Source organism: Chinchilla lanigera, unplaced genomic scaffold, assembly GCF_000276665.1.
Source record: "Chinchilla lanigera isolate Chin_1 unplaced genomic scaffold, ChiLan1.0 scaffold00007, whole genome shotgun sequence".
Classification (NCBI taxonomy): domain Eukaryota; kingdom Metazoa; phylum Chordata; class Mammalia; order Rodentia; family Chinchillidae; genus Chinchilla; species Chinchilla lanigera.
In genome coordinates, this window is record NW_004955408.1 from 25,569,206 (window position 1) to 25,596,498 (window position 27,293).

The following is a 27,293-nucleotide window of genomic DNA, read 5'->3' on the forward strand; positions in this document are numbered from 1 at the left end:
TTCTGACCCACAGGGGTGCTTCTCCAGCCGGATGTTGGGCAGCAGGGCTAGACCTCCGCCCCACCCTCAGATATACCACTGTCCCTTCTCCCTCTGCACTCTGCAGGGCAGGTCCCAGGGAACGCCAGGACCTCTCCCTCCCTGTCAGCAAGAACTTAGCCTTTTGTGAGTATCTGCTGGATGCCAGAAGCTCTTTGTGCATTCTAACTAGTAATCTCCTTTGTGCTCAGAGTCCCCCTGGAAGAGGGATGTGATACTCCCTTCCCCATTTTATACGTGAGTAAAGGGAGGCCTAGAGAGATCTACCTAAGCAGTTAGGGTTTGAACCCAAAGCCTGGGTTGTCCCTGCTTTCCCCGTGCTGCTTTACAGAGGAGCGTGGGCTCACTCTAAGTGGTGGTGACAGCCACAAGGCTAGTGAGCATAGTCACAGCTTACATCTGCTGTGTGCTCGCCCCATGCCGTGAACTGTAATCAGTGCCTTAAGCAAGTGCTTCGCACCTTCATCTCCACTCCTGTTGGGTAGGCAGTGTTTTTACCCCCATTTTACAGATGGTAGAACACTGGAGGTTCAGAGAAAAATCTGCCTAAACTCATGCAGTTAATGTATGAGGTAGTGGAGCCCCTGGCTGTGAAAATCCATGGGGATTGCAAGACCAGGTACACTGTTAAAGTCATGCAATGGGATATTACTCCGCCCGCAAAAGAAATGAGCTGTCACGTTGGGAGTAGACTCGGGTGACCGTTATATGCATATTGGTAAATGAAAGAAGCCAACTGGAAAAGGCTGCATGCCTACATGATTCCAGGTGTGTGACACTCCAGAAAAGGCAAAATGAGAAAGTGAAGGTCCCATGGCTGCCAGCAGTTGGGGACAGGGAAGAACGAATAGGGGAAGCAAAGAGGATTTGTAAGGCAGTGAAACTACTCTGTATGACACTGTCATGGTGGATACATGTCCTGGTACATTGGGCCAAACCCACAGAACGTGCGAGACCAAGAGCGACCCCTAATGTGGGGCATGAGCAATGCGATGTGTCACTGGTGGTTCACTGATGTGTGTTCTGGTGGAGATGTTGGTAATGAGGGAGGCCACGCATTGTAGGAGCATGGAAGATATGAGTAGTTTGTGCCTTCCTCTCAATTTTGCTGTGAACCTAAAGCTGCTCCGAAGAACAACTTGTTTTTGTTTTTTGTGTTTTTTTTTTTAAAGAACAGGTCTGTGATTCACTTGATACCTGAGATGCCAGCTGGGGGCGGGGAGCCCTCCCTGGCCAGGTTAGCTATGGGCTCCTCTTTTCCAGTGGTTCTCCCAGGGCCGCTTTCAGGCGTCCTTGGAAATCCGATCTGGGAGTGTGCGCTGTGAAGGGAGGGAATAGAAGGGGCAGTGGTTACCGCGGGTGATGGCTGGCATGGGCGTGGGGGTCTGCCCAGAGATGGACAGATCCCACCAGCTGGGGAAAAAGAAAGAGGAGGTAAGGGATGTGCTAACCACATTCTTTGGTCCCCATTCCCCAGGACAGAGTGTACTTAAGGGAGACTGGCCTCCCCACTGCCAGGGCATTGCAACATTCAGCCTCAGTTGAATCAATGTCCTTTGGAAAAGTACACTTTGCTCAGGAGCCAAGTAAAACTGGAGGCTGTGCAGCCAGTGCACTGAAGTCAAGAGGCATGACTCACCCTGCGGGAGCGGGAGGGCGGAGCCGAGCAGCCCGCTCACATGGTGGGCCCTGGCGCCCTCTGGGCCCGGCCCCTCGGCTAGCTGCAGGCCCTCAACTGGGACATTGTGGGTCATGGGCAACATCATCAGATGGCTTCGTCAAGCCTTAGGCACCCCTTGCTGTTTAGAAAAGATGTTGTCTCTTAAGAAGTCATGGATAAAATGAATCACTATAAAACTTAAATTTCCTTATTGACTTGCATTATCGGCTTAGAGATGGCTTCTCTCCAAGATGAGTCTTTGGTAGGCCACAGCTCCAAAAGCCTAAAGATTTAGGGGCATCTGGGCATCCTGGGAAGAGACCCAGATGAGAATGGCCCTTGCTTGTGACATTAGGTGATTCAGTGCCATTTTCTGGATATCAGTTTCTTGCCCTTCAAATGAGTCTGGACTAAATTATGCTCAACAAATATCCAAAAGTGTGGATCTCATGTTCCCATTCCCGAGCCCTTGGCAGACGTTGCTGATCCCTCTCACCACTTACACAAGGAGCCTCTGCTCGGCCTTAGCAGCTGGGCAGCCGCTAGACTTGATCCCTACAATGAAACTTCCAGGCCAGAGGAGTCCATGATCTCAGAGTTCTCTTCTAGCTCTGTATCGCTTAGGCCTCTTTGCCCTCTTGCTATTTTTCAATTCTGTCTACACTGATAAAGATATATTTCATATCTAAGATGTAGGGTCAGGTTCACAAATTGATTGTCCCCAGGCCAAATCTGACCTGCCAAATGTTTTCCTTGCTTTACATATTTTTTATTTTTAAAAAATAGTTGACATTTTTAATCGGTGATTTCCCATTAGATCATCAGATTTCTGATTTCCCTGGATCTGGTGACCCCAGGGCCCCTACGTCCAGCTATAGGCCAAGCTGGGATTCTTTCTGTGGACTCTAATTTGCCAAAGGCCGTACGCAGCCCACTTCTCATTTTTCTGGAACCAGCCAAGCCTGTAGGCATTTCTTTCTACCAGAGACGTGTGTTTCTGTGAGACATGTTGTGCCTTCTTGTCTCTTACTTGCTGATATGAGCAGCAAGGTGGTCAGTGCTTGCGTCTGTTCCTTCATGTGGGACACTTGATGTTTCCTGGAATCTCTTTCAGCAGGAAAAGTGTTATCTAAGAATAATACTTTCCTGGTGAATTGGCTTTCTATGTTTATTGTTCCATGAGGACTTTCTTCTTAAAGCCAGGGCTCAGATATGCCATGAGCTTGTGAAGAAAGTGTAGATAGAGGCTGATGCTGGAAGTCTGGAGAGGAAGAGTCCTCATCCTCGCTCCTTCTCAATCACTCATCACTGCCTGTCTCCCTCCCTCTCATCTGTGCAGTCATCTTGCCAGTGGCTGCTCAGGAAGCCAGATGGCTCCTTGAAGGGACTCACCTGCACATGTGAGGTGAGCTCACGGCTCAGGAAAGACCCACAGTGCTCTGTGGCACAGTGGGCTTCTTGTTGCTTAATCTTCCTTATTGAAGATTGCAGTGCCAAGCGCTGGGGTTCCCAGAATGTGTAAGGCAGCTGCCTAACAGACAACTTCGAGGGAAGACACCAATACTACGAATAAGCCAGGGCAGGCTGTGCTGTTCACTCCCAAATTCAGTGTGATGAGCACACAGCTTGTGCCATGAGACACAGAGATGCTCAGGGGCTGCAGAAGTTTTGAAGGGGACAGGCACCTCTGCTGGCCTGAGCCTGGTTAGAGATCAGAGAAAGGAATGACAGAGTTGAGTTTTAAAGAATTGCCAGCATCCTTGGATCTCACCACCCTCTCTAGCTATATCAACCTCCTTAGTACTCTAGGAAACCAACGGGTATGTTTCCTGCCCCAGTGCCTCTGCACTTACGATCTACCTGGAATGCTCTTCCCTGGGTACTCATGTGTCTGCTGTCACACTCATTTTACGTGTCTCCTTGTCAGGTTAGCCTTACCCGGCAACCCCCTACTCCACCTAAAACAGGAGTCCCACCACACTATCTCCATGGAGTGTTTTCTTCATGATGCGCATCAGTACGGACATGTATTGTCTCTTCCATTAGGACATAAGTGAAGGCGAGAAGTTTTGTCTCTGACTTCTCCCGGCTTTCTGGCCAAGAACAGGGCCTGGTACACAGTGGGTACTCAATAGTGATGGAAAAAAGGAGAAAGAAGGTGATGCAGAAGGAGGGCACAGCACATGCAAAGGCCTGGGCAGGATGGGCCTTTGGTGAACAAAGCATTGGTGGAGGAGTGGGGCAGGGAGGAGGGACAGATACAAACAGGTCAGGTTGGCCAGCAGAGTCAGGTCTCCTTGGATACATCCTATCACTTATCTTTTCACTGATATTCTGCTTACTGTAGAAGAGCTGGCAGCACTGAGATGTGCTCAGGTAAAAATGATCACCGAGTAACCACTCGCCATGCCAAGCAGGAGGTCACTTGAATCCCTTTCCTTTGTCCTTGGGATTAGAAGAAAGTCTGACATTTAAGAGGCAGACCTCACCTCCTAAGTGCACAGCTGCCCCTGCAGGCCCCTGGGCCGTGTTACTGAGCCAGGCCCAAGAACTTCCTCCTCTGGCAATCCCAGCTCAGCCACAAGCCCACCTTGGGCTTTGGGGACCATAAACCTTTGCAGGAGCCACCCCATGCCTGCCACGCCCACCCGCCTTTTCTCCAGCCTTGTCCCTGCTTGTCTCTTTAGATTCAAGGTATCCCTCTGAGGTCACCATCTTCTCAGTTTTCCTTTGTTGTGAAGATGGTACCTTGAGTGGTTTTGAGGCAGATGAGGTAATACGAGTTAGGACGTGGGCTCAGGAAACGTCATGTTTCTTCCCCTCTTAAAATCTTTGTGCTGCCCTTTTACCCCAGGCCTCTTCAGGATTTGGCCTTGGCTTACTTCCCAGATAAGGCTAGATAGAGGTCAGGGGGCATTTGGGCTACTCTAAAAAGGGATGCCTTCCACAGGTACCTTGGCATGGCCATTTTTACCCCTGATACCCTCTCCCTGAACTTACAAACACTGACAGCAACAGTTTATTCCTTTTAAATCTCTGTGAAAGACCTTGCCTGGCAGGGAGCCACGGGCATGAGAAGCCAGTCCCCGGAATAGCTCCTGCTGCTCAGCATTTAAATGCTGTCTGTATTTTTATCCGATGATGGGTCACTTTTAAAAAAACCCCTCTCATGTTCTGCCCCTCTAAGAATACATTTCCATTTATAGAGTCTGCATACTGGATGTTGTTGTGTCCTGGCGGTGTGGGGCCGCCGCCGCATCCTGTTTCCAGTGAGTTGGACACATTTTGGGGGCCCCTGCTAACCCCCCACTCGCTCTCCCTGTGGCTTTGACAAGTGGGAAGCCTGACTGCAGACTCCAGGCTGCATTTCTTCTTCCTGTGCCTGAGCTCATCTGGCTGCTGCAGGGTGGGGGCAGTGGAAGGGGGCATGGCGCCTCTCGCTGGCTGTGCTCTGAGAGCCCCACCCCTGCTGCAGCTCTGTGGGACCCTTCCCCCTTTGCTCACGGACCAATTGTCTATGTCCTGCTGTCTGCGCTAGGCCTCATATGGGCACAGGGGGGCAGCACTGAGCAGAACCCTACTACCCGCCCCCTTCCCCCCCAAGGGATCATCGTGGAATTTGGGGAGCTAAAGTAGGATCAGCAGTATGCCTGACCAGGGACCCAGTTTTCATTCTGCCTCTTGCTGGCTGTGTGAGCCTAGGAAAGTGACTTGGCCTCTCTGGCCCTCAGTTGCCTGCTACCTGCTGAGCAGTGGGGAGAGTCGGTCAGGCCAAGCCAGGTAATGGTTGGTCCAAGGAGCAGAGCTCAGGATACAGCAGTCTCTTTCTCATCCCTCTGTGGAACTGTGGTAACTCGGGTGGGTTAAGCGGAAAGTCCTAGGAAGTGCATTTGGAGTTTAAAATGGGCACATGTTCACCCCTCGGCAGTTCCAGCATGCCCCGCCCCTCCCGAACTGCGCGTCTGCAGGGCAGATGCCTGCCCTCCCTAGCCCTAGCCTGCTTTAGTTCACTGCACCCTAGGGACCTGTAATCCACAAATTTAACCGGCTCCCTGGTGGATTCTGAGGTAGTGATGCATGGACCCCACTTGGAGAAATGCTGACCCCTTCATCCATCCTACAAGTGTTTCTTGTGGCCACCTCTGTGCTGGACCTTTTTCTAGGTTCTAGAGACCCAGGCAGGCAAGGCCGAAGCTCCTTCATTACCTAGGTAACAGCGAGGGGTCAGGCAGCGAACGGACATGGCCCCAGGCAGCAGTACAAGGTCAGAAAGAGCAGAGCGAGGTCAGAGAGAGGGGTGTGCTGCCTTTGGTGTCCAGGATGGGCTTCTCTAAACAGGTGGCGCCGGAACATAGAGCTTCAGTGAAGTAAGGGAGCAAGCCATGCTGATGAGTGAAGAACATTTTGAGCTCAGTAGAATCCCCCCTATCCTAGGTTTTAATCACATGTTGTCAGAGTCTGTCCACAAATTTAAGTAAAAAATTCCAAAACCGAACGATTCATTAGTTTTAAATTGTGTAATGTTCTAATTAATATGACGACATCTCGTGGTGCTCTGTTCTGGCTCACCCAAGCTGCAAGTCATCCCTTCACCCCGTGTGTCTGTAGTGGACACACTGCCCAACCATTGGTCACTTAGTAGCCATCTAGGTTATCAGACTGTCATGATGTGGCTTATTTGTGTTCAGGTAAGCCTTATTTTACTTCAGAATGACCCCAAAGCACAACCAGAGTGATGCTGGCAATTTTATTCCAGTATATCACTAAAATTATTTGATTATTGATGTTGCTAATATATAAATTTTATCGTCGGTATGTATAGTTAAAAACGTAGCATATATAGGGTTTGGTGCAGTCTGTAGCCTAAGGCATCCACTGGGGGGTCTTGGAACGGAGCCTGCACGCTAAGGGGGGGACTCCTGTAGAGAGAACAGTGGTTCATACGAGTTCTTCATCTAAAGAATAGCAAGAAGTCAAGACTCTTGCAGCCTCCGCTGCGCTTTCTTTCACAGTTTATCTGTGGAGCGCTTTTGGCTGGAGTAACAGGAAGCCTGGCTAAAAGCTGACACAAACATGTTAGTGTTATTTTTGTTTTGTTTTGTTTTCTCAAGGAACAAGACAACTAGAGATAGGCAGCTGCCGATGTGGATGCAACAGCCCAAGGATGCCAAAGGGTCTTTATCTCTGCTGCTAGCTAAACTATTCCCTGGTAGCACGAAAAGGGCTGTCTCCACTCTGGATGTTATATTTGCTTCCAAGATAGGAAGATAGGAATGAGTGTGGAGGTGCTCGTACCAGTGATGTCTGACCCTCTGATCCTAAAATCACACACTCCCTGTTCCCCAGCAGATGCTCTTTAAATATCATTGGACCAAACTGTTAGGTGGTTACATCACACCACAAGGAAGGCTTGGGAAGTGAGTGGTTAGGGTTGCATTGAATCAGGATCCAAAGAGGTTTGCTTATTGCATGTGATTAATGGATTTCTTACAATTCTAGTTGGTAACAGTTTCACCTGCTTGTCCCCCCCACCCCCTCTAATCTTTATTTATTGAAGAATCTGGGTTATTTGTTCTCTAGAATTCCCACAGTATGGATTTGACTTGTTGAAACATATGGTCACATGTGGTGGCGTACACCTGTAATCCCAGCACTCAGAAGGCTGAGGCAGGAGGAATTGTTGTGAGTTTGAGGCCAGCCTGGGTTACAAAGTGAGTTCCAGGCCAGCCTGAACTGCATAGTGAGATCCTGTCTCAAAAAGACAAAAACAAAAACAAAAAGAAAAGAAAGAAAGAAACATATGACCTGTTCCTGGTATTTTCTGTAAACTAACAGTGAGATCTGGAACCTTGATTAGACTCAGTTCTCTTGACAAGAAGCATTGCTACATGGTGCTGTGTGTTTGCATTGCCTCCCATTGGGAGATCCACAAGAGCTGGTGCCTTTTCTTGGACATGCTGAGATTGAATGTTGGGTTGAAATAGTGGCAGCTTGGTCTGTGTATTAGAAAATTGCCTGTCATTGCTTGTCCTTGCCTAGATCCAGTACATGATCAAAGAGGACACACTGATGATTTCTCTGATGCATTAGTAGTGCTTCTGCATTTATTCTTTGAAATTTTCCGATAAGGTAAAACTTTGCCCTCATCAATTATTTGGTTACCAACAAATACATTTTTTATAACAGAAAAGTCAGAATAAGAAGTGCCCCCCCCTTTTTTTAACCAATTTTCACAGACTAAATTAGTGGGCTTGCATCTCTAAAGGTAGCCAAGAAGGCTTTTTATTGCTATTATTTGAAGTATCATTATGAGCTCCTAGATTACATCATGTAGGTGATGTGTTGCAGTCATGGCTGTTATTAAAATGTTTTGCAGACACCTTCATTGAGGTATAATGGACACATAATAAATGTCACTTATAAAATGTACAGTTAAATATACATGACAATATATAATTTGCGAAATTGGACATATGTGTAACCCATGAAACCACCGTCACAATGAAGACAATGAACATCACCATTTACACCCCAAGCTTCCTTGTCCCTGCCCCCCGACCCCACAACTACCCACTGCTATCACTCCTAATTTACATCTTCTAGAATTTTATATAGATAGACTCATACCATGTGTACTGTGGTTTGCTTTTTATTCACATGTTATTTTGGAAATCACCCACGTTGTTCCATGTAGCACTGTGCATTGTTTTTTATTCTGAGTAATAGTCCATCTTCTGGGTAGGCCATATTTTGTCCATTTGCCTGCTGATTTGGTTTGTTTCCATCTTTTGGCTATTACAAATATAGCTACTATGAATATTCAAACACACCTGTCTTTGTATGGGCATAATGTTTCATCTCTTGAGCAGATACTGAGAGTGGCTGGATCATGTGATAGATGTATGCTGTGGTTGGAGTTAATTCCTCCATGTGCTGGTGTCAGGAGGTGGGTCCTTTGGGAGGCATGAGGAGAGTACCACTTTCATGAGTGGGTTAGTGTGGGTTAGCTCTTTTGAGACAGCATTAAGTCTTTAAGGAGTGAGTTGGGTCTCCTGTGAATGAGTTAGATCTGGAAGGACTAGCTCTTTTTTTTATAAACTTCCCAGCCTCTGGTATTTTGTTATAGCAGCAGAAAGCAGATTACGATGGTTCATGTTTGATTTTTTATGAAATTACCAAACTCTTCCAAAATGGCTTTGCTGATTTACATTCTTGTAAGTGGTATATATGAATTCCCTCTCATTACCAGTACTTGATAAGATCAGTCTTTATAATTTCAGCCATTTGAACAGGTGTAGAGTTGTGTGTCTCATTGTAGTTTTAATCTGAATTTCCCCCAGTGACTTTGATATGTGCACTCCATAAATCTGTGAAATGTTTGTTCAAATCTTTGACTCATTTTCTTTTTTTTTTTTTTTTGACTCATTTTCTTAAGTGGGATTTTTTTCTTACTATTGAATTTTGAGAGTTCTTTCTATTGGATTTAAATCTTTTGTCAGACATTCGATTCACATATATATTTCTCCAGACTGTAGCTTATCTTTTTATTCTTTTAACAATGCCTTTCAAAGATCAGAAGTTTTTAGTTTTTGGTGAAGCCTAACTTACCAACTTTTCCTTTTTTAAATTATATTTTGGAGTAGCTCATCTAAAAACTCTTTGCCTAACCTCACATCCCCAAAATTTTCTCCTGTTTTCCTCTAGGTTTTAGCAGATCTTGTAGTCAAATCCAACTTTGCTCTTTTGAAAAGGTGCTTTGCCTGTTTTTTTAAGTCCTTTGCATTTCCACATGATAAGAAGTAGCTTTTTTTTTTTTTAATACCTGGAGTTGAACTCATGACCTCACAATTGCCAGGCAGGTATTGTGCTGTTGAGCTACATCACTGGCTCAAGAACAAGCTTTTCAATGTCTACAAAAATGCCTATGGTGATTTTGACTTGGAGTTGAGTTGAACCTATAGATTAATATGGGGGAAAATGTCATCTTACTAGTATTGAATCTTGTGACTTATTGTGTTTTCCTCTATTTGTTTATGTCTTTAGCTTTTTTAATGATATTTTCCAGTTTTCAGTACATGGGTCATATACTTCTTTTGTCAAATTTATCCCTAAATATTTCACTTCTTATGTATCTCCTAAGAATCATAGATGTAACTATTTATATACACTTCCAGTTCCTCCATCTGTGCTTCTATTTTTGAAGATATAATCAAGAGTATAAATTAATTTTATCTCTACTCTCCACACCTCCACACATAAAATGTAACAGAACGTAGCATTTGCCCTTTGCCTCTTTCTGTGTCCCAGAGACTCCCCCATGCCTGTGTGTAGAACCTTCCTCATTCCCCTTCGCAGCTATATATAGTATCCTCCACTTTCTGGATGATCTGACCGTATGCGCTGGTCCTCCTCTGCCTGTATGTTTGGATAGTCTTCAGGAATTTGCTATTACAGCTGGTGCTATGGTTAATAGCCTTGTGCAGACATCATTTTTCCCTTCCACCTGGAATTTACTGGGTGTCATTAGCAGGCCAGGTCCTGCATGACCCACTCAAGATTCAAGAACGAATCTGACTGTTTCCCAGAGCTGGGCCAGGGGTTTATCCACACAGCCCAGGGAGTTGGGGGAGGCTGCCTTTGGATGGGATTGTGGTTTGTCTGGCCTCCTACGAGCCCAGCAGTCAGATTTGCTCCCCTTCTTCTTCGGCTAGACTTGGTCTTTGTGGGAATGTGGGTGAGGGGAAAGGCCAGGACTCTGTGGTCAGAGAGAATATTCTGTGATGGGAAAGGTCACATGTGGGATGATGGAGCAGAAGTAGAAGCTGCCAGAGCTGGGAGGCCATGCTGAGCATAGAGACCACCATTGTGGGCACCAGGGCCATGAGGACGGGGTGGAAGGAGAGAAGTACGATAAGTCCCTGACTTTCGAGCATGTTCCATTCCAAGAGAACATTCGTAAGTCGAATTCCCTCGTTAAGTCTGACAAAGTGAGTCTCATACACCTTTGACATGTGAACTCGTTTTACTTTTATAGTTACTTTAAAATGGTGGTACAGGGTTAGGGTTAGGGTGAGCTACTTCCACCGCATCTATGAATGTGAGGTCTGTTTCTATCTGTGAAAGTGTGCCACTCGAATGTTCGTAAATCGGGGACTGACTGTATAATATATTTATATCATCATTAGCATCACATCTTTGTATGTCCCGGAGGTCGTCACCTACCCCTCCCATAAATCCAAGCCTTCGGTCCTCTGCCTCCCACCCTGATGGTCTTCGGCCAGGCAGCCCTGGTAGAAACAAATGTCTTCTTACCACCAGACTTGTGAGTTCAGGTCCTGGTCTTTTGTCTTGGGCAAATACAATGGGAAGAGTTATGTTATCTGCACCTGGGGCTTCAAAGTGATAATGAGATAATGAATGTAAAGTCCAAGTTCAAGCCCTGGTATGCAGCGAGCCCTCACAGTGGGAGTAGCAGCCATCAAAGCTGTGATTGCTGTTATGATTCCTCTCTCAGATCTCCACCATCTGGGGTGGAGACAGACAGTTATTCCATTTGACAATGGGGTGGGTGGTCCAAGCACATGTTAGCAGTTCAAATGTCAGGGTCAGACTGCCGGTGGGAGGCGGGATGAGAATGATTTGAAGACTCACTCTGCTCCCACTCACCTGGATGTGCTCATTTACTTCTTTGCCCCTAGCACACACTTGCACAGGTGTGTACACAGCCAGGTGCGTGCAAACACATACACTAGCACAGTCCCCATGCTGGTGGTGTGTGGTAGGGAATCGGAGAACGAATCAGCAAGTTTTTTGCCGAACTCCCTGGCTTTCAGCATGGAGGGCTCTGCCAGGCTGGAGGGTAGGGCTGACCAGGCCAAAGCTTCAACGAGGAGCCTTTATGGCTATTTTGGGGATGAATGACCCACCACTTCCAATGACTTGCTGCTAAATGGCATCTAATTTCATTAAGCCCTGGAAACAGTGACATCACAGGCTCCTGCCCTGTGACCACCCACATGCAGCAAACCACAGTGTGATCTGAGATTCATCTGCAGGAGCAGGTCCCAAGTAAAAATGTTAAAATAGCAAAGCTGAGGCAGCCTGCTATGAAAAGAAATTACCGATGAAACCTGTTAGTCAGACATTTTCAGGGGCAGTTTCCTTGCTTGGGAGCAGGGGAAGACATGCGTGTTTATTTTGGGCCAGGTTACGTGACCGTTCTTCCCTCTGTCAGCTAGAGGTGGTGTGTAAAGTGCATCTGTGTTCTGTAAATTGTATTCTCATTGGTGTCTGGTTATGACGTAGACATACAGCACAGGACTGTTGTATCCTACATTGTGGTGACGCTAGAGGCATGGATTTGCTACCTTTTTGCGTAGAATAGTGACAGTTGTTCTTATCACACCATCATTGTAAGTTACAGAGTCATCTAAGTGAACCTTGTCTTTTTCTCGTGGCTTCCTTTGCCCAGTTTTTTCCATGTAAGCTTTGCCCTCTCAGGCACAGAGTAACAAGGGACAGGGAAGAACCGCTGCACTCCAGCTTCCGGTGTTCATGGGGGCTGCCAGGGTCGTGACTGTGAGTGACTTCGCCCAGTAAAAGCAGAGAGCCGCTGGCCTCTTGGAGGAATACAGGCTGAACGGGGAGATGAGCTTACTTGTGTTTCGTTCCACTTACACTTGCGCTGTGCACAGTGGGCTGCTGCTGCTTCTTGTGGAGCCCTGTCCAAGGCACTGTGAAGACGTTTGGCGGCAGCATCCCTGGTCCCTGCAGGATGCTCACAGCACCCTCAGCACCAGCTGTGATGACCAGAATGTCTCTGGTATTGCCACCTGTCCCCTGGAGGGAATAACTGTCTCTGTTTTTTTTTTTTAATCAGATTTTACTGGTACATTTTAGATATACATAATGATCACATTTATCATAGACAATTTGTACTTGTATATATCTTGATTCTTGTTTTTCCCATTCCCCTACCCTTCCTTCAACCCCTCCTCTCCTCCCCATTTAGAAAAGCTTTATTTCCATTTTTTCCTTCTCTTCTCAGTTTTTTACTTTTCTTTCCCTCTCCCCCTTCTTTGTTCCCCTCCCATTTAAACATTTTCTTCCTATTTCACAATACCTGTTACACGTTTTGGTCCTTCTTTGCACTTTCAGTTTCTCACACGAGAGAAGCAATGATGTATTTACACACATGTGTCTGATTTATTTTACTTAAGAGTACAGTCTCAAAGTGCATGTGCTTACCTAGGAAGGTCTCAGTTGTTCGTGTTTGAGAACCACTGGCATCTACCTTTACAAGGACCCGAGAGGTACGAGGGATTTTTTACTGACTTGTTTTTATTATAAATACATTTTTATTTTTATTTTTTAGTAAGACAGGCTCTTGCTGTGTAGCCCAGGCTGGCCTTCAGTTTGCAGGGATCTCCTGCCTCAGCCTCCCGAGTGCTGGGATTACGGGCGTGCACCACCACGCCCGGCCTTCTTCTCATTTTGAAGGCCAGCCTGTGGGCCTCATCCATGTGCCAGTCCATTCAACGGCTCAGTTTCCCTGAGGGCTTGGGCTGGGCAAGGCTGAGCAGGGAGAAGGGCTCAAGGGCCAAGGCCTAGGACCTGACCCAGAGAGACTCACAGGCTGCAGGAGGGCAGGGAGAGAACACTGTATTTGAGGACGTAAAGGATCTGCCCTTCAGCTTTCTCTGAAGCTAAGCAGCTCCTGTTCTTCAGCCCCAGCGTGACCCTAGCACCTACTAGCTTTGCATTCAGCGTCCCTTCCCTCCCCCATTTGCTTTACCCTTTCTTCCACATTCTGTTGACGGTGAGGTGGCCAACTGATCACATCACCACAGCGAGGGTTTGACTAATGTGAGCCAGAGAGGGTAGACGGCTCACTTCCTGAACCGTCACATGCCTGGAGTTCTCACCAGCTTCCTGGTGGCCCAATTTCTCAGCGACATTCACTACTGACTCACTCGGCTTGTGGTCAGCCCTGAAATCAGGGTCCTCTTCAGCTCTCCTTCTGCCGTACGCCGCTCACCAGCTCCAGTCTATGGCGTGGGAAGGGAGTCATTTTTACTGTATGCTGTGTGCCCTAATATCCTTCCCAAGGAGCCGAAAGTTTGGTAAGATTGACAGCTTCATGAGGTCAGGAGTAGTGTCGGTGCTGATTAATTCTATTTCCCACCCTCTAGAACACTATATGATACCGTAGACGCTTTGTAAATACTTTTGAATTGAATGAATGAATTTTGAACTGGTCCCTGTCTTACGAGAGATTTCCACTTTCTTCTGGGAAATGTCCTTGGAAAAGCAAATGAGTAAAACTGAAACCTTAATGCAGTTTTCTAATAAGTGAGCTCTAAACTGGTTCTAAGTATGGACCAGTAGAAAGACCATGGCCCAGGGACTCAGAACCCTAATTCTGCTACTCACTGGCTTGGTAACTTTGAGTAAGTTGCTTCCATTTGAGTGTGTTTTTTCCCTGGAAATATGGACCATCAGTACCTACCAGGGTTATTGTGAGAATGAAGTGCAAATATCTGTGTGACAAAGTGCCCAGCCTGGGCTGGAAGCGTTTTAGCATCGCTTACTCTTTCCCAAGCACTCACTGCCATTGGTTTCCTCCTGCACTTTGCCCCAGATCTCACTGTCTCTCTTCCAGCTGTATTCACTCGCTCCCCCTCACCCCATCCCTGCCCAAGCAAAGACACTGCTCAGCCTGACACCCAGCACACTCAACAGGGACAGGGCATGTGTGGAAAAAAAAAAAAAAATCAGCCTAAGTGGGATTTCATGTGGCATCTCCCCCTTTAATTTTTTACAAAATGCCCATTATATTTTTTAAAGTATCTTTAACTTTTTTGTTAGTATCTTTAACTTTCTATTTTGAAATAATTTCAGATTTGCCCACAAAATTACAAAACTAGTTCAGTTTCTATATGCCCTTTACATAAGCTTCCCCAAGGGCCAACATCTTACATAATCGTAGCACCATTATCAAAACAAGGAAAATAGCATTATTCAGGACTATTGACCAATGTGCAGATCTTACTCAGATGTCATGAGATGTCTCACTGATGTCCTTTTTCTGAGCCAGGCTCCCACATCAGATGTACTTGTCATGTCTCGTTAGTCTCCTATAATCCTTGTTAATTCCTCTGTTTTTATACTCTTAACACTTTTGACACATGCTGGCCAGTTACCAGTTTGGATGTGGCTGGTGTCTTCCTTGTAAGGAGACTGGAGCTGCCCATTTTGGACAAGACCCCACAGAAGCAATGCTGTGCCCTCCTCCATGCGGCACATCAGAGATACCTGATGCTTCTGTGTCTCCTTTCTGGTGGTGTTCACATCCTTGCTTAGTGAAGGTGATGCCTTCTTTGTAATTAATGACAATTTCATGGGGAGGTAATGTCCTGTTCCTCATCACACTTTGGCCTTATCTGTTTCTTTCTCTGTATTTGTACAGATTCATGGCTTCCTATTTTAGCCAACGAGTTATCATCTGTTGTAGTCAGGAGTTACAAGGGGAACAATTTAATACAGGACACATAATTTATAAGATTATTTTATAATAGTCACCCAAAGAGTCATATACAAGAGAGAGTGCAGGAAAGCTGTCCGCACACTAGAGTCCAGCTGAGGGCCTGGATCTCAAGGCAGTGTCCTGCATGAGTTCAGCTGGACAGCCCGTAACAGTGCCCATAACAATGCCCTCCACGAGTCCAACCAGAGGCCTAGAGCCCACAACAATGTCTTGTGCAGGTCTCTTCCATGGATCTGTGCTGGGAAGGCCCAAAGGTCACTGGTGGAAGCGAGAAAGTCTGTGCCAGCAGGATGAAGAATCTGTGCCAGCTGCCTGAGGGATCTGCACTGGAGCCATGAGGTGATGCTCAAAGTAAGAACCAGAGCTCCCCAGAAAAGTACCACAGCCATCCTCAGTGACAACGAGGTCCTGTGCTCCTCCAATGATGAGAACAGCCAACTATATCAGGATGACCAGCATGACAAGCTTCTCCAGGACATTGAACAGTGCACCATCTTCCTCTCTGGAGCCAGGAAGCAAGTCTCAAAGTAAGGACCAGAGCTCCCTCAAAGTGAAGCATAGTCATTCTCAGTGACATGGTCTCGAACTCCTTCGACAATGAGAATAGCCGAGTTCCTCAGGAAAGCCAGCATGACAAGCTCCTCCAGGAGAAACAACAGTCCCAGAACCAACAGCTCCCTGACAGCTTCCTTCTTTCTCTCTAGTTCTCCTATTTATGCTGTTGGCAACAATCCTCAGGTGGGCCCTCCACACCCAGCACACCCAGCACGCTGATTCAGTTCAGCTGGGTGTTACAAGTTGGCCACCAGTCGTCCATCCGCCACATCATTGATGCGTATAATTACGCATTTTGATGCTCACACTGTCTTTTCTTTGGCCAGCAGTAGCCCCCTTAAGCTGGCCTTTTGGCCCATTGATCTGTCTTCATTCTTTGAACACTTTACTACTTTCTGACCTAAGGTGAAACTCTAGGCTCATCTTGCGTGTTCCCTTCCCAGCCCCGGAACCAGCCACTTCCGCAAGGTGCTCTGAGTCCTTTGAGTAGGAAGTTGAGATTTGGCCGCCAGCTGTACTCATGGTTGGTGAGCTGTTGTAGTTCCTGGACCCACTTAGGGAAAGAGCCAGGGAATGTATGTATGTATCATGTGTAGACACACATACGTCTATTTCTGTATCTGTATTTTGAAAATCATTTCACACCAGTACCTCCATTTCCTCTCTATGACCACACGTTTGCCCCTTCTTCCTTTAGCAGGGAGGCGGCTGAACCCCATTATCTTGACACTCTGCCCCAGGAGATCTCCTCCCCTCAACCGGAGCACCCTCTGGCTTCTACCAAAACACACAATTTTGAAACTATATATATATGATCCAATTTCTGTTTCTGGGTTTCTAATGGTGATTTGGACCAGAAAGCTGAATCATTAGCTACCTGGGGTGGCTCAAGCTTCAAGGCACTGCCAGAAGGAACCTTTCAGACCCTGTGTGGTGCTCCTTATTTTATGTTCAGGGAAACCAAGTTCTAGCAAGGGACAGGGATTTTCTGAATTTAGATAACCAAGTTGGACCAGGGTAAGGACATGTTCCCTGCCCCTGCCACAACACTGCCTGTTGCTTGTTTTTCCAGTCTAGACCCCATATGCACTCTCCCCTGGTCCAAAGTGTCTTCCTCAGACGTGAGGCTGACGGTGTCCTTCAGCTCTGCTTTCTCAGCCCAGGGGGTCACAAGCTGGGGTCACAAGTCTGATCTACCGACTTGTCTTATTTGTCCTGCGCTATATTGGTCCAAGACTGGAGAATTGGGAGCTTCCATGTCAATTGTAGAAGTTTGGGCTTCACTTGGCCATTCCGAGCCCGCACCTCCACTTGGTTCCTCTGTAGGTGCTCCTCAGCTTACTATGAGACTGCGTCCCAGTAAATCCACTGTATGTCAAAAATACTGTATGTCAAAATGCGTTTACTATAACTTACCAGCCATCATAGCTTAGCCTAGCCTGCCTTAAACATTCTCAGAACACATACATTGGCTGAGAGTTGGGCAAGAGCATCTAACACAGAACCTATTTTATGATGAAGCGTTGACTCTGATGGGGTTTCTGAACTCGGCACATTGGAGCATCAGTCATTTGCTGCCCAGGTCCTGTGACTGGGAGCCTCGGCTTGCTGGCAGTATTCAGCATGAAGAGAAAGAATTGTATTCGGTATCTCTTTCCTGGGAAAAGATCCAGATTCAAAAGTCAGAGTGATTTCTACTGAATGCGTGTATCACTTTTACTCCACGGTCAGGTGTAAAACCATTGTCAAACTATCCTAAGTTAGGGGCTCTCTGTATAGAGCTGGGACTCAGTGATAGGTACCCCCTTTTGTATTTTCTGCTCACCCCCCAGCCCCTAATTTGCTGACCATGGACAGTCCCTGAAGTGTGGTGCCTACTTGGCTCCTGCTGCCGCTGGCGTGGGAATCGCCAGCCACGGCCTGGCCCTCAGGACCCGCTCACTGGAACAGCCACGTCTCCAGCTCCCCGCCTTGTTCCCGTCCCCTCCCCATGTGGAAATAAGTGCAGCACTCAGGCTCTGCTCCACGCTTGGTCTTGACCTTTCCTGCCCCACCTCCCTGGACTAGTTTCTCCTTCCATCCGCTCTCGTCCTCCTCCTGCTCTGCTATTCAGACCAGCTCTTGTAGGAGGCCTCACAGACTGAGCGGAACAGAAGTGCGGAGTCGGAGCCTGGTGCCACAGTGCTGACCACTCCGTTCTCTTTCCATTTGTTTCTTTGTCTCTACTGCTAAACTACAGGTTCGCAGCACCAAAAGTCAATCTTTGTCCCCAGGTGCCTAGTGCCAAAAGAGGGCTGTGCACATAGTAGGTGTTTTGCAAATGTTAGTCAAGTGAGCATTAAAAACGCCAGCAAATACCTCATACTTCCTGGATGCCAGGCACGGTTGTCATTGCTTTACATGAACTCGGGCATTTGACCCTCACTGCTGTGCTGTGGGATATTTACTGTTGCCCCCATTTCACAGACAAAGTAGCTGAGGCACACAGTGGTGAGGTGCCGCACCTAAGCTTGCACAGCAGTGTGCTGGTTGAATTTGGGCAGTCTGACTCCTTAGCCCATGTTGGGACCTGTAAGGGACTTCTCGGGGTTAAAGGATTCCACATTTCCAAGATAAGGGAGATGAGTAGATTTGGAGAGTTGTGTCACACGGATCCCCTCTCTTCCTATCACACCCCTATCCCTGATTTCCAGTGCCTTGTGTTAGGAGCCTAAGCACAGAGCAGACAGCAGAGAAAGTGGTGCCCCTTACAACTGGCAGCCCACAGGAATTTTTCCTCCCCTGAGGTGAGAACACGTTTCCTGTGTAATTAGCACCCAGCGTCAAGTATCAACCCTTATGCAAGATTGCCAGGTCATTGCGCTGGGCTTAGCAGGGTGTATTTTGTTTCCCAATCACCAGAGGAGTCACATGCAAGCTTGTCACCAGCCACTCCACTGAGTCAAACTCCACACAAGAACCTGGGAATGCTCTGTGGACCAAGGTTTGCTGATAAATCTCTGCGGTGTGAGAACTGTCTGCAGCTCACGTTCGAGGGAAGGGAAGGGAGCCAAGTGTGTGGGCGCCTCCCTGCTGAACTCTGCGTCTGATCCTCTGCAGACACATTTCCTCCTCTCAGTAGCCTGGCAGATCCTCGTAGTTGCGGCTCCACTTGTACAGATGGGGAAACTGAGGCTCTGGGAAGTCCTTTGCAGTCTGCAGTCTGATCCCGGGCTTTAAGACCTGAATAGCCAGTGGTAAAATGGGCTCAGAATTAAGTCCATGTGTATGTGATTCCGAAGCCCTGGCTTTTCTCAGGATACTTCTCAGCTGGAGCATGTGGTGGGACCCGCAGGGGAGAAAGGTCGTGGTGTTACGGTGGGGGGAAAACATGGAGTCTGTGCTGTCATAGGCTGACGCCGAGCCTGGGCCCCCAGCTGGATTTTATGCTCACCTCGTGCTGTAAAGTTAAGAGAATCTCCAAGGAGCAGGCAGCAGGAGCTGGTGGGAGGGTGCAGTTGGGGTGGAAACGTGAGGAGGGGCTGCTGCATTGGAGGGAGAAAGGGAAAGGGGGCGGAGAGGTGAGGCAGAGCAGGAGTGCAGCGCCAGCCCATCCTAAACTCCAAAGTCCCGCCCTTTCCCTAGTTCTTTTAGTGTCCACATCCCCCGAGGCACAAGTATTCGGTTCGTCCATCCGGCACTTACTGATCCAGTGTCTATAGCCTGCCAGGCCCATGCTGGGCTTTGAGGACAAAACCTAATAAGATCCCTGCCTGCAGGGAGGATACCTTCTGATAGAGGAACACCTACCAAGAAATGTAAACAGATGAGTGGGCCAGGTCACTTGCAATGACCCTGGGTAATAAGTGTTACACGGAAGATATGATAAAGGGATGCGTGAAGGACAGTGGAGGAGTGGGGGCCACATGAAGCACGCTTTCCTGAGGCCTGAGCCAGCGGGCAGGGCGGGCCTGGAGGAGTGGAAGGATCTCTTTCCAGAAGAACTGAGGCCTGCTGACCCACATGCCATGCAGCCACCTCCCCTCCTGCTGCCGTGAGACTCAGCTGTGCATGTGTCCTCCTCACCCCCTTTCTCTCTCTTCCCCACAGGTTTGACATCTACAGGAAGGTGCCCAAGGACCTAACGCAGCCAACGTACACCGGGGCCATTAGTGAGTAGCTGCCCTCTGACCACTGCTTCCACCCCCCACCCGTGCTCCCGGGTGCCCATCCTGTCTGCATAGAACGTCTAGATCAGGGAAGGAAGAAGGAAAAGCAGAAGGGAACTTCTTGTCAGGTCCTTCACCTATTTCCACATTGAGTTTCTGTGGTAGAAGCATCACTTGTTTCCAAAAGGGTAAAAAGAAATGATCGATACACGTTGAGGATTGCTAATTGGAAAATCTGAAATCCGAGAAGCTCCAAATCCAAAATTTTTATTTTTTATTTATGTATTTATTTATTTATTTGTCTTTTTGAGACAGGGTCTTGCTGTGCACTTCACGCTGGCCTTGAGCTCACTTTGTAGCCCCGGCTGGCCTTGAACTTGCAATGATCCTCCTGCCTCAGCCTCCCAAGTGCTGGAATTACAGGCATGCGCCACACCCAGCCCAAAATTTTTTTCTCAGAATGCTGCAGATTGAATGCAGGGCCTCATGTGGTTCTAGGCAAATGCTCTGCCGCTGAGCTACATTTCCGGCCCCCAAAGCCAAAAAGTTTTGAATGACATTGGATGTGGAAAATTCACACCTAGCCTTGTGACAGGTGGCAGTCAGTACATAGGTGCACTAAAAATATAGTATAAAATTACCTTACCTAAAGCATTAATTATATTTGTGTTTAGTTTTGAGTCCCTTCCCCAAGGCATCTTACTATGTATATGCAGCTATTCCAAAAACTGAAAAAATACAATGTCCAGAATGTTTCCGATCCCAGGCATTCTGGATAAGAGATATTCCATTCCACTGCAGAGCCGCGCTGGGAGAGGAAACTGGGATTGAGAGGTGTGAGGGAGAGTTACTTTTATCTTCATGCCTTTGAAATGATTTGTATGTTTTATATGAGCATATTCTTATCCATTTTTAAAAATCACAGACCCAGATTCTGGTTTCTAGAAATGATTCTTTTGATCCCAGGTTTTGGTTTGTAGAGATGAAAGTAACCAGGGCCCTTGAGAGAAATGACAGACTGCAGCACTGGGCAGGGGAGATACAAAGTGAGCCAGGGCCCTTTGTGTCGGGACTCAGAAGATGACCTGCAGGAGGACTCAGAGACCAAGCTGGAGCGTTATGGAGTTAGTAATGACATTAGTGGTTGAGCTCAAAGACTTAACAAGGCCTGTGACTCTATACTGATATAAATAGGTGAGAAGAGACATATCTTTCTCATAGAAGAATTCCAAATAATGTATGGATACTCACCTACCTAGAAGGTAGGGTTTAATTCTTCTCTCCTTGAGTATGGGCAAAATGTAGCAACTCACTGCCAAAAAATAGAAATTTAAAATAGCAGCTTTGCTGTAAGGAACGCTGGAGATACCCCCTCAGCCAAAAGTGAGGAAGGTCTGTATCACCGGCAGTAAATCCTGTGGATATCACGCACTCCTGATGGGATGAACAGAGGCAACTTGTCCCTGAGGATCTTCCCCAAAAAGCTACAACCTGGCCAGGTCATGAGAAAACATTACAGTCTCAGGTTGGGAGACCTTCTCTGGGATGCCTCCGGGACCTCTTCCAAAGGGATCAGGCCTCAAAAAGCTGAGGGAAAACGGAAATGCTGTCCCAGATTCGAGAAGAAGGGCCCAAGGTGAGTGAGTACAAAGTGGGCCTCTGCCTCAGTACCTGGAACAGAAGCAAAAAGCCTATGTGGGGCTGGGGATGGAGCTCAGCGGCACAGTGCCTGCCTGGCAAGTGCAAGGTCCTGAGTTCAATTCCCCGTACCAAACAAACAAAAACAAAAGCATGTGTGGGAAAACTGCTAGAACCCAAGTAAATATTAGCTGAGTTAATAGTACTGAACCAATGTGAATTTCTTCATTTTGACAGATACACAGCATTGTGTGTGGTAAGTGACAAAGAGAAAGCCAGGTGAAGGCTCTGTGGGAACTCTGTGCTATCTTTGCATCTGTTACTAGTCCACAGTAGAAGTGTATTTAGAAAAAAAAGAAAGAAACGCAGACAAATTAAAGCTGTCCTGTAAATGGGAATGCTTCATTTTTCTGATGAGAAAATGAGCTCAAAGAGGTAAAGTGACTCATCTGAAGTGTTACAGCTTGCAAAAGTTAGAGCCAGGACTAGGACTCAGGTGGGCCTCCTTGGGCAGCCCTGATGTCTCCAGTGGGAGAGGCCTGATGTGGGACAAACCCTCCCCACTGCCTGCAGGTCCTGTCATCCTCAGCTGGGAAGTGGCCCGAGGATGCCCCACCCACGCTAATGGTCCCTCTCCAGCCCTCCCTCCAGCTTGGCTTATTGAGGTTATGCAAGCTTTCTTGAGTTTAGGGCATAGGAATAACACAGCCAAGTGGCAGTCCTAACAGGCAGCACTGGGTTCATCTCCCATTTAGCAGCTATATGAGACCTTGGGCAAGTCACTTCACTTCCCTGAGCCCCAGCTTCCTGATGTGAGGGTTAAATGAGGTCAAGCCTATCCAGAGCAGGGCACACAAGCCCTTGGTGTGTGGACAACTCTCCTTTCTTGTCACTGTTCTTCTAGGAGCCCACAGTCAATCTATGAGGATCTGTGCCTCAAGAAGCCATGTGGCTTTGTCCTCGACCCCTCCCAAGGAGTGGATATTAGGGAGACATGAGAGGACAGGGGTCCACTTAATTCATGAGCTTGTCTAAAAAACTTCCAGTGAAGCTCCCACTTTCTGCTGCCAACCAACCGCTCAGACCACTTCCCTCTTCTCAGTCCTACAGTCTCCCCCTGGTCAGATTTAACAGTCGGATGTGTGTCCTAGAACTTTAAAAAAAAAATTCAGGCTATGAGGTCCGTACATCATGTTTAGACCCCAAGGGAGCACGCTGTGTGCATCTTTCTCCCTCTCCTGGATGCCTTTCCTATCGACCCACCAACCCCTGCACACTCTGCTGTCCAGCTGGGTCCTATTCCGTTACCTGGTCCTATTCTATTACCATGGTTCAAGTAACAGCCCGTGAGGGTAGACATTCACTCTTCTAGCTTGTTCCCATACTACATCCTTGTCCTTATCTCTTTGCATCCTTGTATGGCTATTTGGTAAGGTAGCTTTGCTAGGACAGGAATTACTGGGTCAAAGGGTATGTGCACTGTACCATGCAGAAGACCCTGCCAAATGGCCCTCCAGGGACGTGGTCTGATGTGCATTCCCAGTCCCAGCATGAGATGATGAATTTCCTTACACAAGAGGAAAGGCGTGAGGCTTAGGAAGCTAACCCTTTGCTACCATTTCGTGAACAAATATTTATGAAGCAGGTCCTGGGGCCAGGCCCCATGCCAAAAGCTGAGACCATGTTGATGAATGGACTTCACTCTTTGTCCCTGAGGAGCACACAGCCAAATGTGGCAGGCAGACTCCGTAATGCCATCGCATTACGTTGTGATGAGTGCTATTAATAACCGAAGAAAAGAGCAAGGTTACTGGAGACTTACGGATGAGGATGTGGATTCTGACTCCTCCACTTACATGGCCAGTAACTGTGGACAAATTCCTTGACCTTTTGGCAGAGCGTTGGGTCTCAGATCCCCTGCCTGGCTGCTCCAGGTCTCCTACCAGCAAGCGTCCTTCTGGAGTCACATTCCTCCCATGAAGAGCCTGAGTCACTTTCAGAAGAAGCCTGGACTCAGAGTCTTGCCCAAACATGGATTGAAAACTCTTCATCAAGCCTTCCAGAAGACCTTCTGATGGAAATACTTCCTAGCTCCTTTGTGTTTTTCATTCATTCGACAAGTATTGATTTTGTACCTTCTTTGATCCAGGCACTCTGCCAGACCCCGAGGGAGAACAGGCGCAACAAAGCAAGTGTGATCAGGGCCTTTGGACTTCTTGGGTCTCAGCGAGCAGAGTCAGTGCTTATCATATCCACCTGCTGGGTTGACCAGGCTTTGGCCCAAGCCCTAAAAAAGCATATGGCTTTCACAAAAAGGCCTATCTCCCCACCTCCAGCCTGGACAGAGGGAGAACCTAGGGGCTTATCTGTAGGTATTCCCCCGCCCTGCAGGCGTAGGGCAGGGAAGGCCGCTGGAAGACTTGGGTCAGAACGGACCTTCACAAACACCCTCTACGTTGTACGTGTTCATCGTAATAGCATCTGATGGGGTTTGGAGTGGGGTGATAGAAATGATTCTGCAGTGTGGGTCCTACATGGCACCGGACAGAAAGATGCAAGGTGCCAGATGCAGGATGCTTTGTCCACTTGGTGAGATTCTCTGGGGTGGGGTGGGGTGGTACAGTAACCGCAGTTTTGGATGAGAAGGAAAGACCAGCATCCAGAGAATTTGCATCAGTAGCATAGCTTCTGTAGTGGACTTGTTCAGCAGCTGGAGAAGACATTTGAAATTGATTTCTGTGCCATTAAAAAAACAAACAACAAGAACTTTCAGCTACACATGGCCACTGTATAAACTGATGTGAAGCCCGTGTGGATATAGATTGCTGAGTAAGCAAAGCATGGTTGGAAAATGTGTTCCTATTATGCTGCTGTTTGTTTAGGGAGAAAAGGTATTTTTAAACTAAATATATATTTGTATATAATATATACTTTATAATGTATAACAGTGATTTTTATGTATTGATATTAATATAAATATATACTTTATTTGTACATGTTTTCAATACATTTTTTTTCTTTGGTACCGGGAATTGAACTCACAACCTTGTGCTTGCCAGGCAGGCACTTGTACCACTACTGAGCTATATCCCCAGTCCCCAGTACATATTAAATACATTCATAGTAGGAAATTAGTACATACGTATACACATCGCATATTAATCTTCATATGGTTGTGGGAGGACACACAAAATTGTTGTGGGGATGCAGGTTTTGGACTGAGAGTAACTCACACAGGGTACCTGTATGTATACTATCTTAGTTACTCTTCGCTCATTGCTGAGACAAGGTACCTGACACCTGAAGTTAAAGGGGAAAAGGTTTTTTTAGCTCACAGTTTGTAGATGTTTCAGTCCATCATCAGCTATCTCCAAGGCAGTATGGCATGGCACATAGGAATCACAGAGGAGAAACAGTTTGTTGTTGGCAGAAGGTAGCAAAGCAAGCAAGGAGCTTTAGCAGCCCTTTTCTGCCCCTTTTATATTCTGCCTAGGCAACCAGGATTAGGGTGGTACCAAACCAATCAGTGGATTTAATGATCACATACGCTTCATCCCAGCATCACACACCCTAAATCCAGCCACCTCTGAAAAAGCTGCACCTATTGACTGCATGAGGCCTTGGGGGGACATCTAGACACAAACCATAGCATATGCGTAGAATTTTTTCTCATTGTGCATGTGTTACCGTTTTTTAAGAAAAGTAAAACCTTAAATGCTACCACTGTACTTTTTCAAAGTTAAGTAAACACTGGGAGTATTGTAGTCTCTGAAGGATAACTTGGTGTAATTGACTCGTGGGCAGATTGACAGCATCCCAACTTCCACGTGCAGCCTGTTTCTGGGGACCCTTTCCTCAGTGCGCTGGCTCTCGTACACAGGCACTGCCTCCTGGCTCCCGTGACAGTCAGTCCGTTTCTCTCCCTGAGCTCTTAACAAGGCGAGGGCTCCTGTCAGGACTGGGAGGAGCATCATGTGACAGGCTGTCTGTTAATGCACCCACAACGGGCAAGCAGTGGGTGCCCAGCAAGTGCTTGTTCTCTTCCTTCACTCAGAAGGCATCTCTGGCTCTTTGTTGTTAAGGTAGCTAGGTAGGTAGGTAGGTAGATAAGTAGGAAGGAAGACAGACAGATAGGAAAATAGAAGATAGATAGAAAAAGTAGATAAATAGGAAGATAGATGGGAAGGTAGATAGGTGGATAGATACAGAAAAATACAGATACCTTTTGACTTTTGATAGGGTGATATCCTAATAAACCCATCCTAGGTTGAAAATATGATAAATCAAAAATGCATTGAGCTGGATGTAGTAGCTTGTGGCTATAATCCCAGCAACTCTGGAGGCTGAGACTGGAAGACTGTAAGCTTAAGGCTGGCCTAGGTAAGATAGTGAGGCTCTGTGTCAAAAAAAAGCAGTGGGTTCTCCTGACTCCCAGCCATGGCGGCTTAGCAGCAGCACTCTTTAGGACATGGCTGTTTCTCCTGGTGATTATGGGGCTGACCGCCCCGCCAAAGGTAGGGGAGAGAGTGCTGTGTGTATCTCTAGCCTGGGAAAAGATCAGAATTCAAAGTATTGTTTCTACTGAATGCATACCACTTTCACCCCACTGTAAAATGGAAAACATGTATATACAGACCAATGGCAGCAGACACTCCGCCCAGTGTCAGAAGTGGGGAGACAGGCGGGAACAGTGGGTCTGTGGCAGCCTGCTGATCCCAGATTCCATGTCAGCGGTGGTGAAGCTATAGCATGTGTGCTACACCTGGCTGTTTGTACCATTGAAAGGTCTAGAAGATTTCCCATCACTGCTTTCCATGGGAACAAGGCTGAGTATTCTGCAAAAGTTAGAAATCTGGGCTTTTATATGAAATATCTCAAACATTCAATGTGGCCTCCAGATTTTAAAATACACGTCATGCTGTGCTACAGGTACTGCGTTTCCTTAAAAATAAGACTGGGTTTTATATTAATTTTTGCTCCAAAGGATGCAATAAGGCTTATTTTCAGGGACTGTCTTATTTTCTCATGTACAACAACCTACATTTATCCAGGTACAAAACCTACATTTATTCAAATACAGTCATGTCATCTTCTGGAACACCATCATAATTCAGTATGTCCATCGAGTGTTGCAACAGGCATACTAAATGCATCCCTCAAAAAACAAAAAAGTGTGTCCCTCTGGCTGATGTTCTTAACTGGGGCTTATTTTGAGGGTAGAGCTTATATTACAAGCATCCTAAAAATCATGCTAGGGTTCATTTTCTGGTTAGGTCTTAGTTTCGGGGAAATAGGACATAGTTCAGTGGTAGAGCTTGGTGTGCATGGAGCCCAGGGTTCAATCTGTAGCATAGAAGACAGACAGACAGAATATCACTCAGGCCAAACAGAGCACCTTGGTGGGCCCCAGGATGCACCCTTTCTTTCAGGCTGACCTGCACTAAAGAGCACTGGAGGAGTATAAATGGGCAGGGCCCAGGAGGCTCATCCACATACGGGAGGCCCACTCTGACCCCAGAGTCAGATAGTACCAGACTCCCTTTCTAGGGCTGGAACTGCTTCATACCCAGGCCATGAGTAAGAGGGGGCTTTGGAGGGTCTGTGGGAATATTGCTTGCCCCACCATGCATGCTGGGACCTAGGGGCAGGTTTTCTCCTGAGCTGGCAACCGGAGGGGAGGGCTGGCCTCCCTTTCCTAACTGTCTCA

General features: G+C 47.2%; 1 protein-coding gene across 4 annotated transcripts in view; it reads left to right on the top strand.

Moving 5' to 3' along the window:
• The window catches only part of Ergic1 (endoplasmic reticulum-golgi intermediate compartment 1), a 103,960-nt gene that overhangs the window by 29,057 nt on the left and 47,610 nt on the right, over window positions 1-27,293 (top strand). For 3 of the 4 annotated variants that reach the window (XM_013509355.1, XM_005376342.1, XM_013509359.1), the window contains one exon: window positions 19,890-19,951. In XM_013509355.1, the coding sequence (XP_013364809.1) occupies window positions 19,890-19,951 (62 nt within the window). Of the gene's footprint in view, window positions 1-18,751; window positions 18,784-19,889; window positions 19,952-27,293 lie in introns of those variants that run through there. The other variant, XM_013509357.1, reaches the window with a different exon arrangement.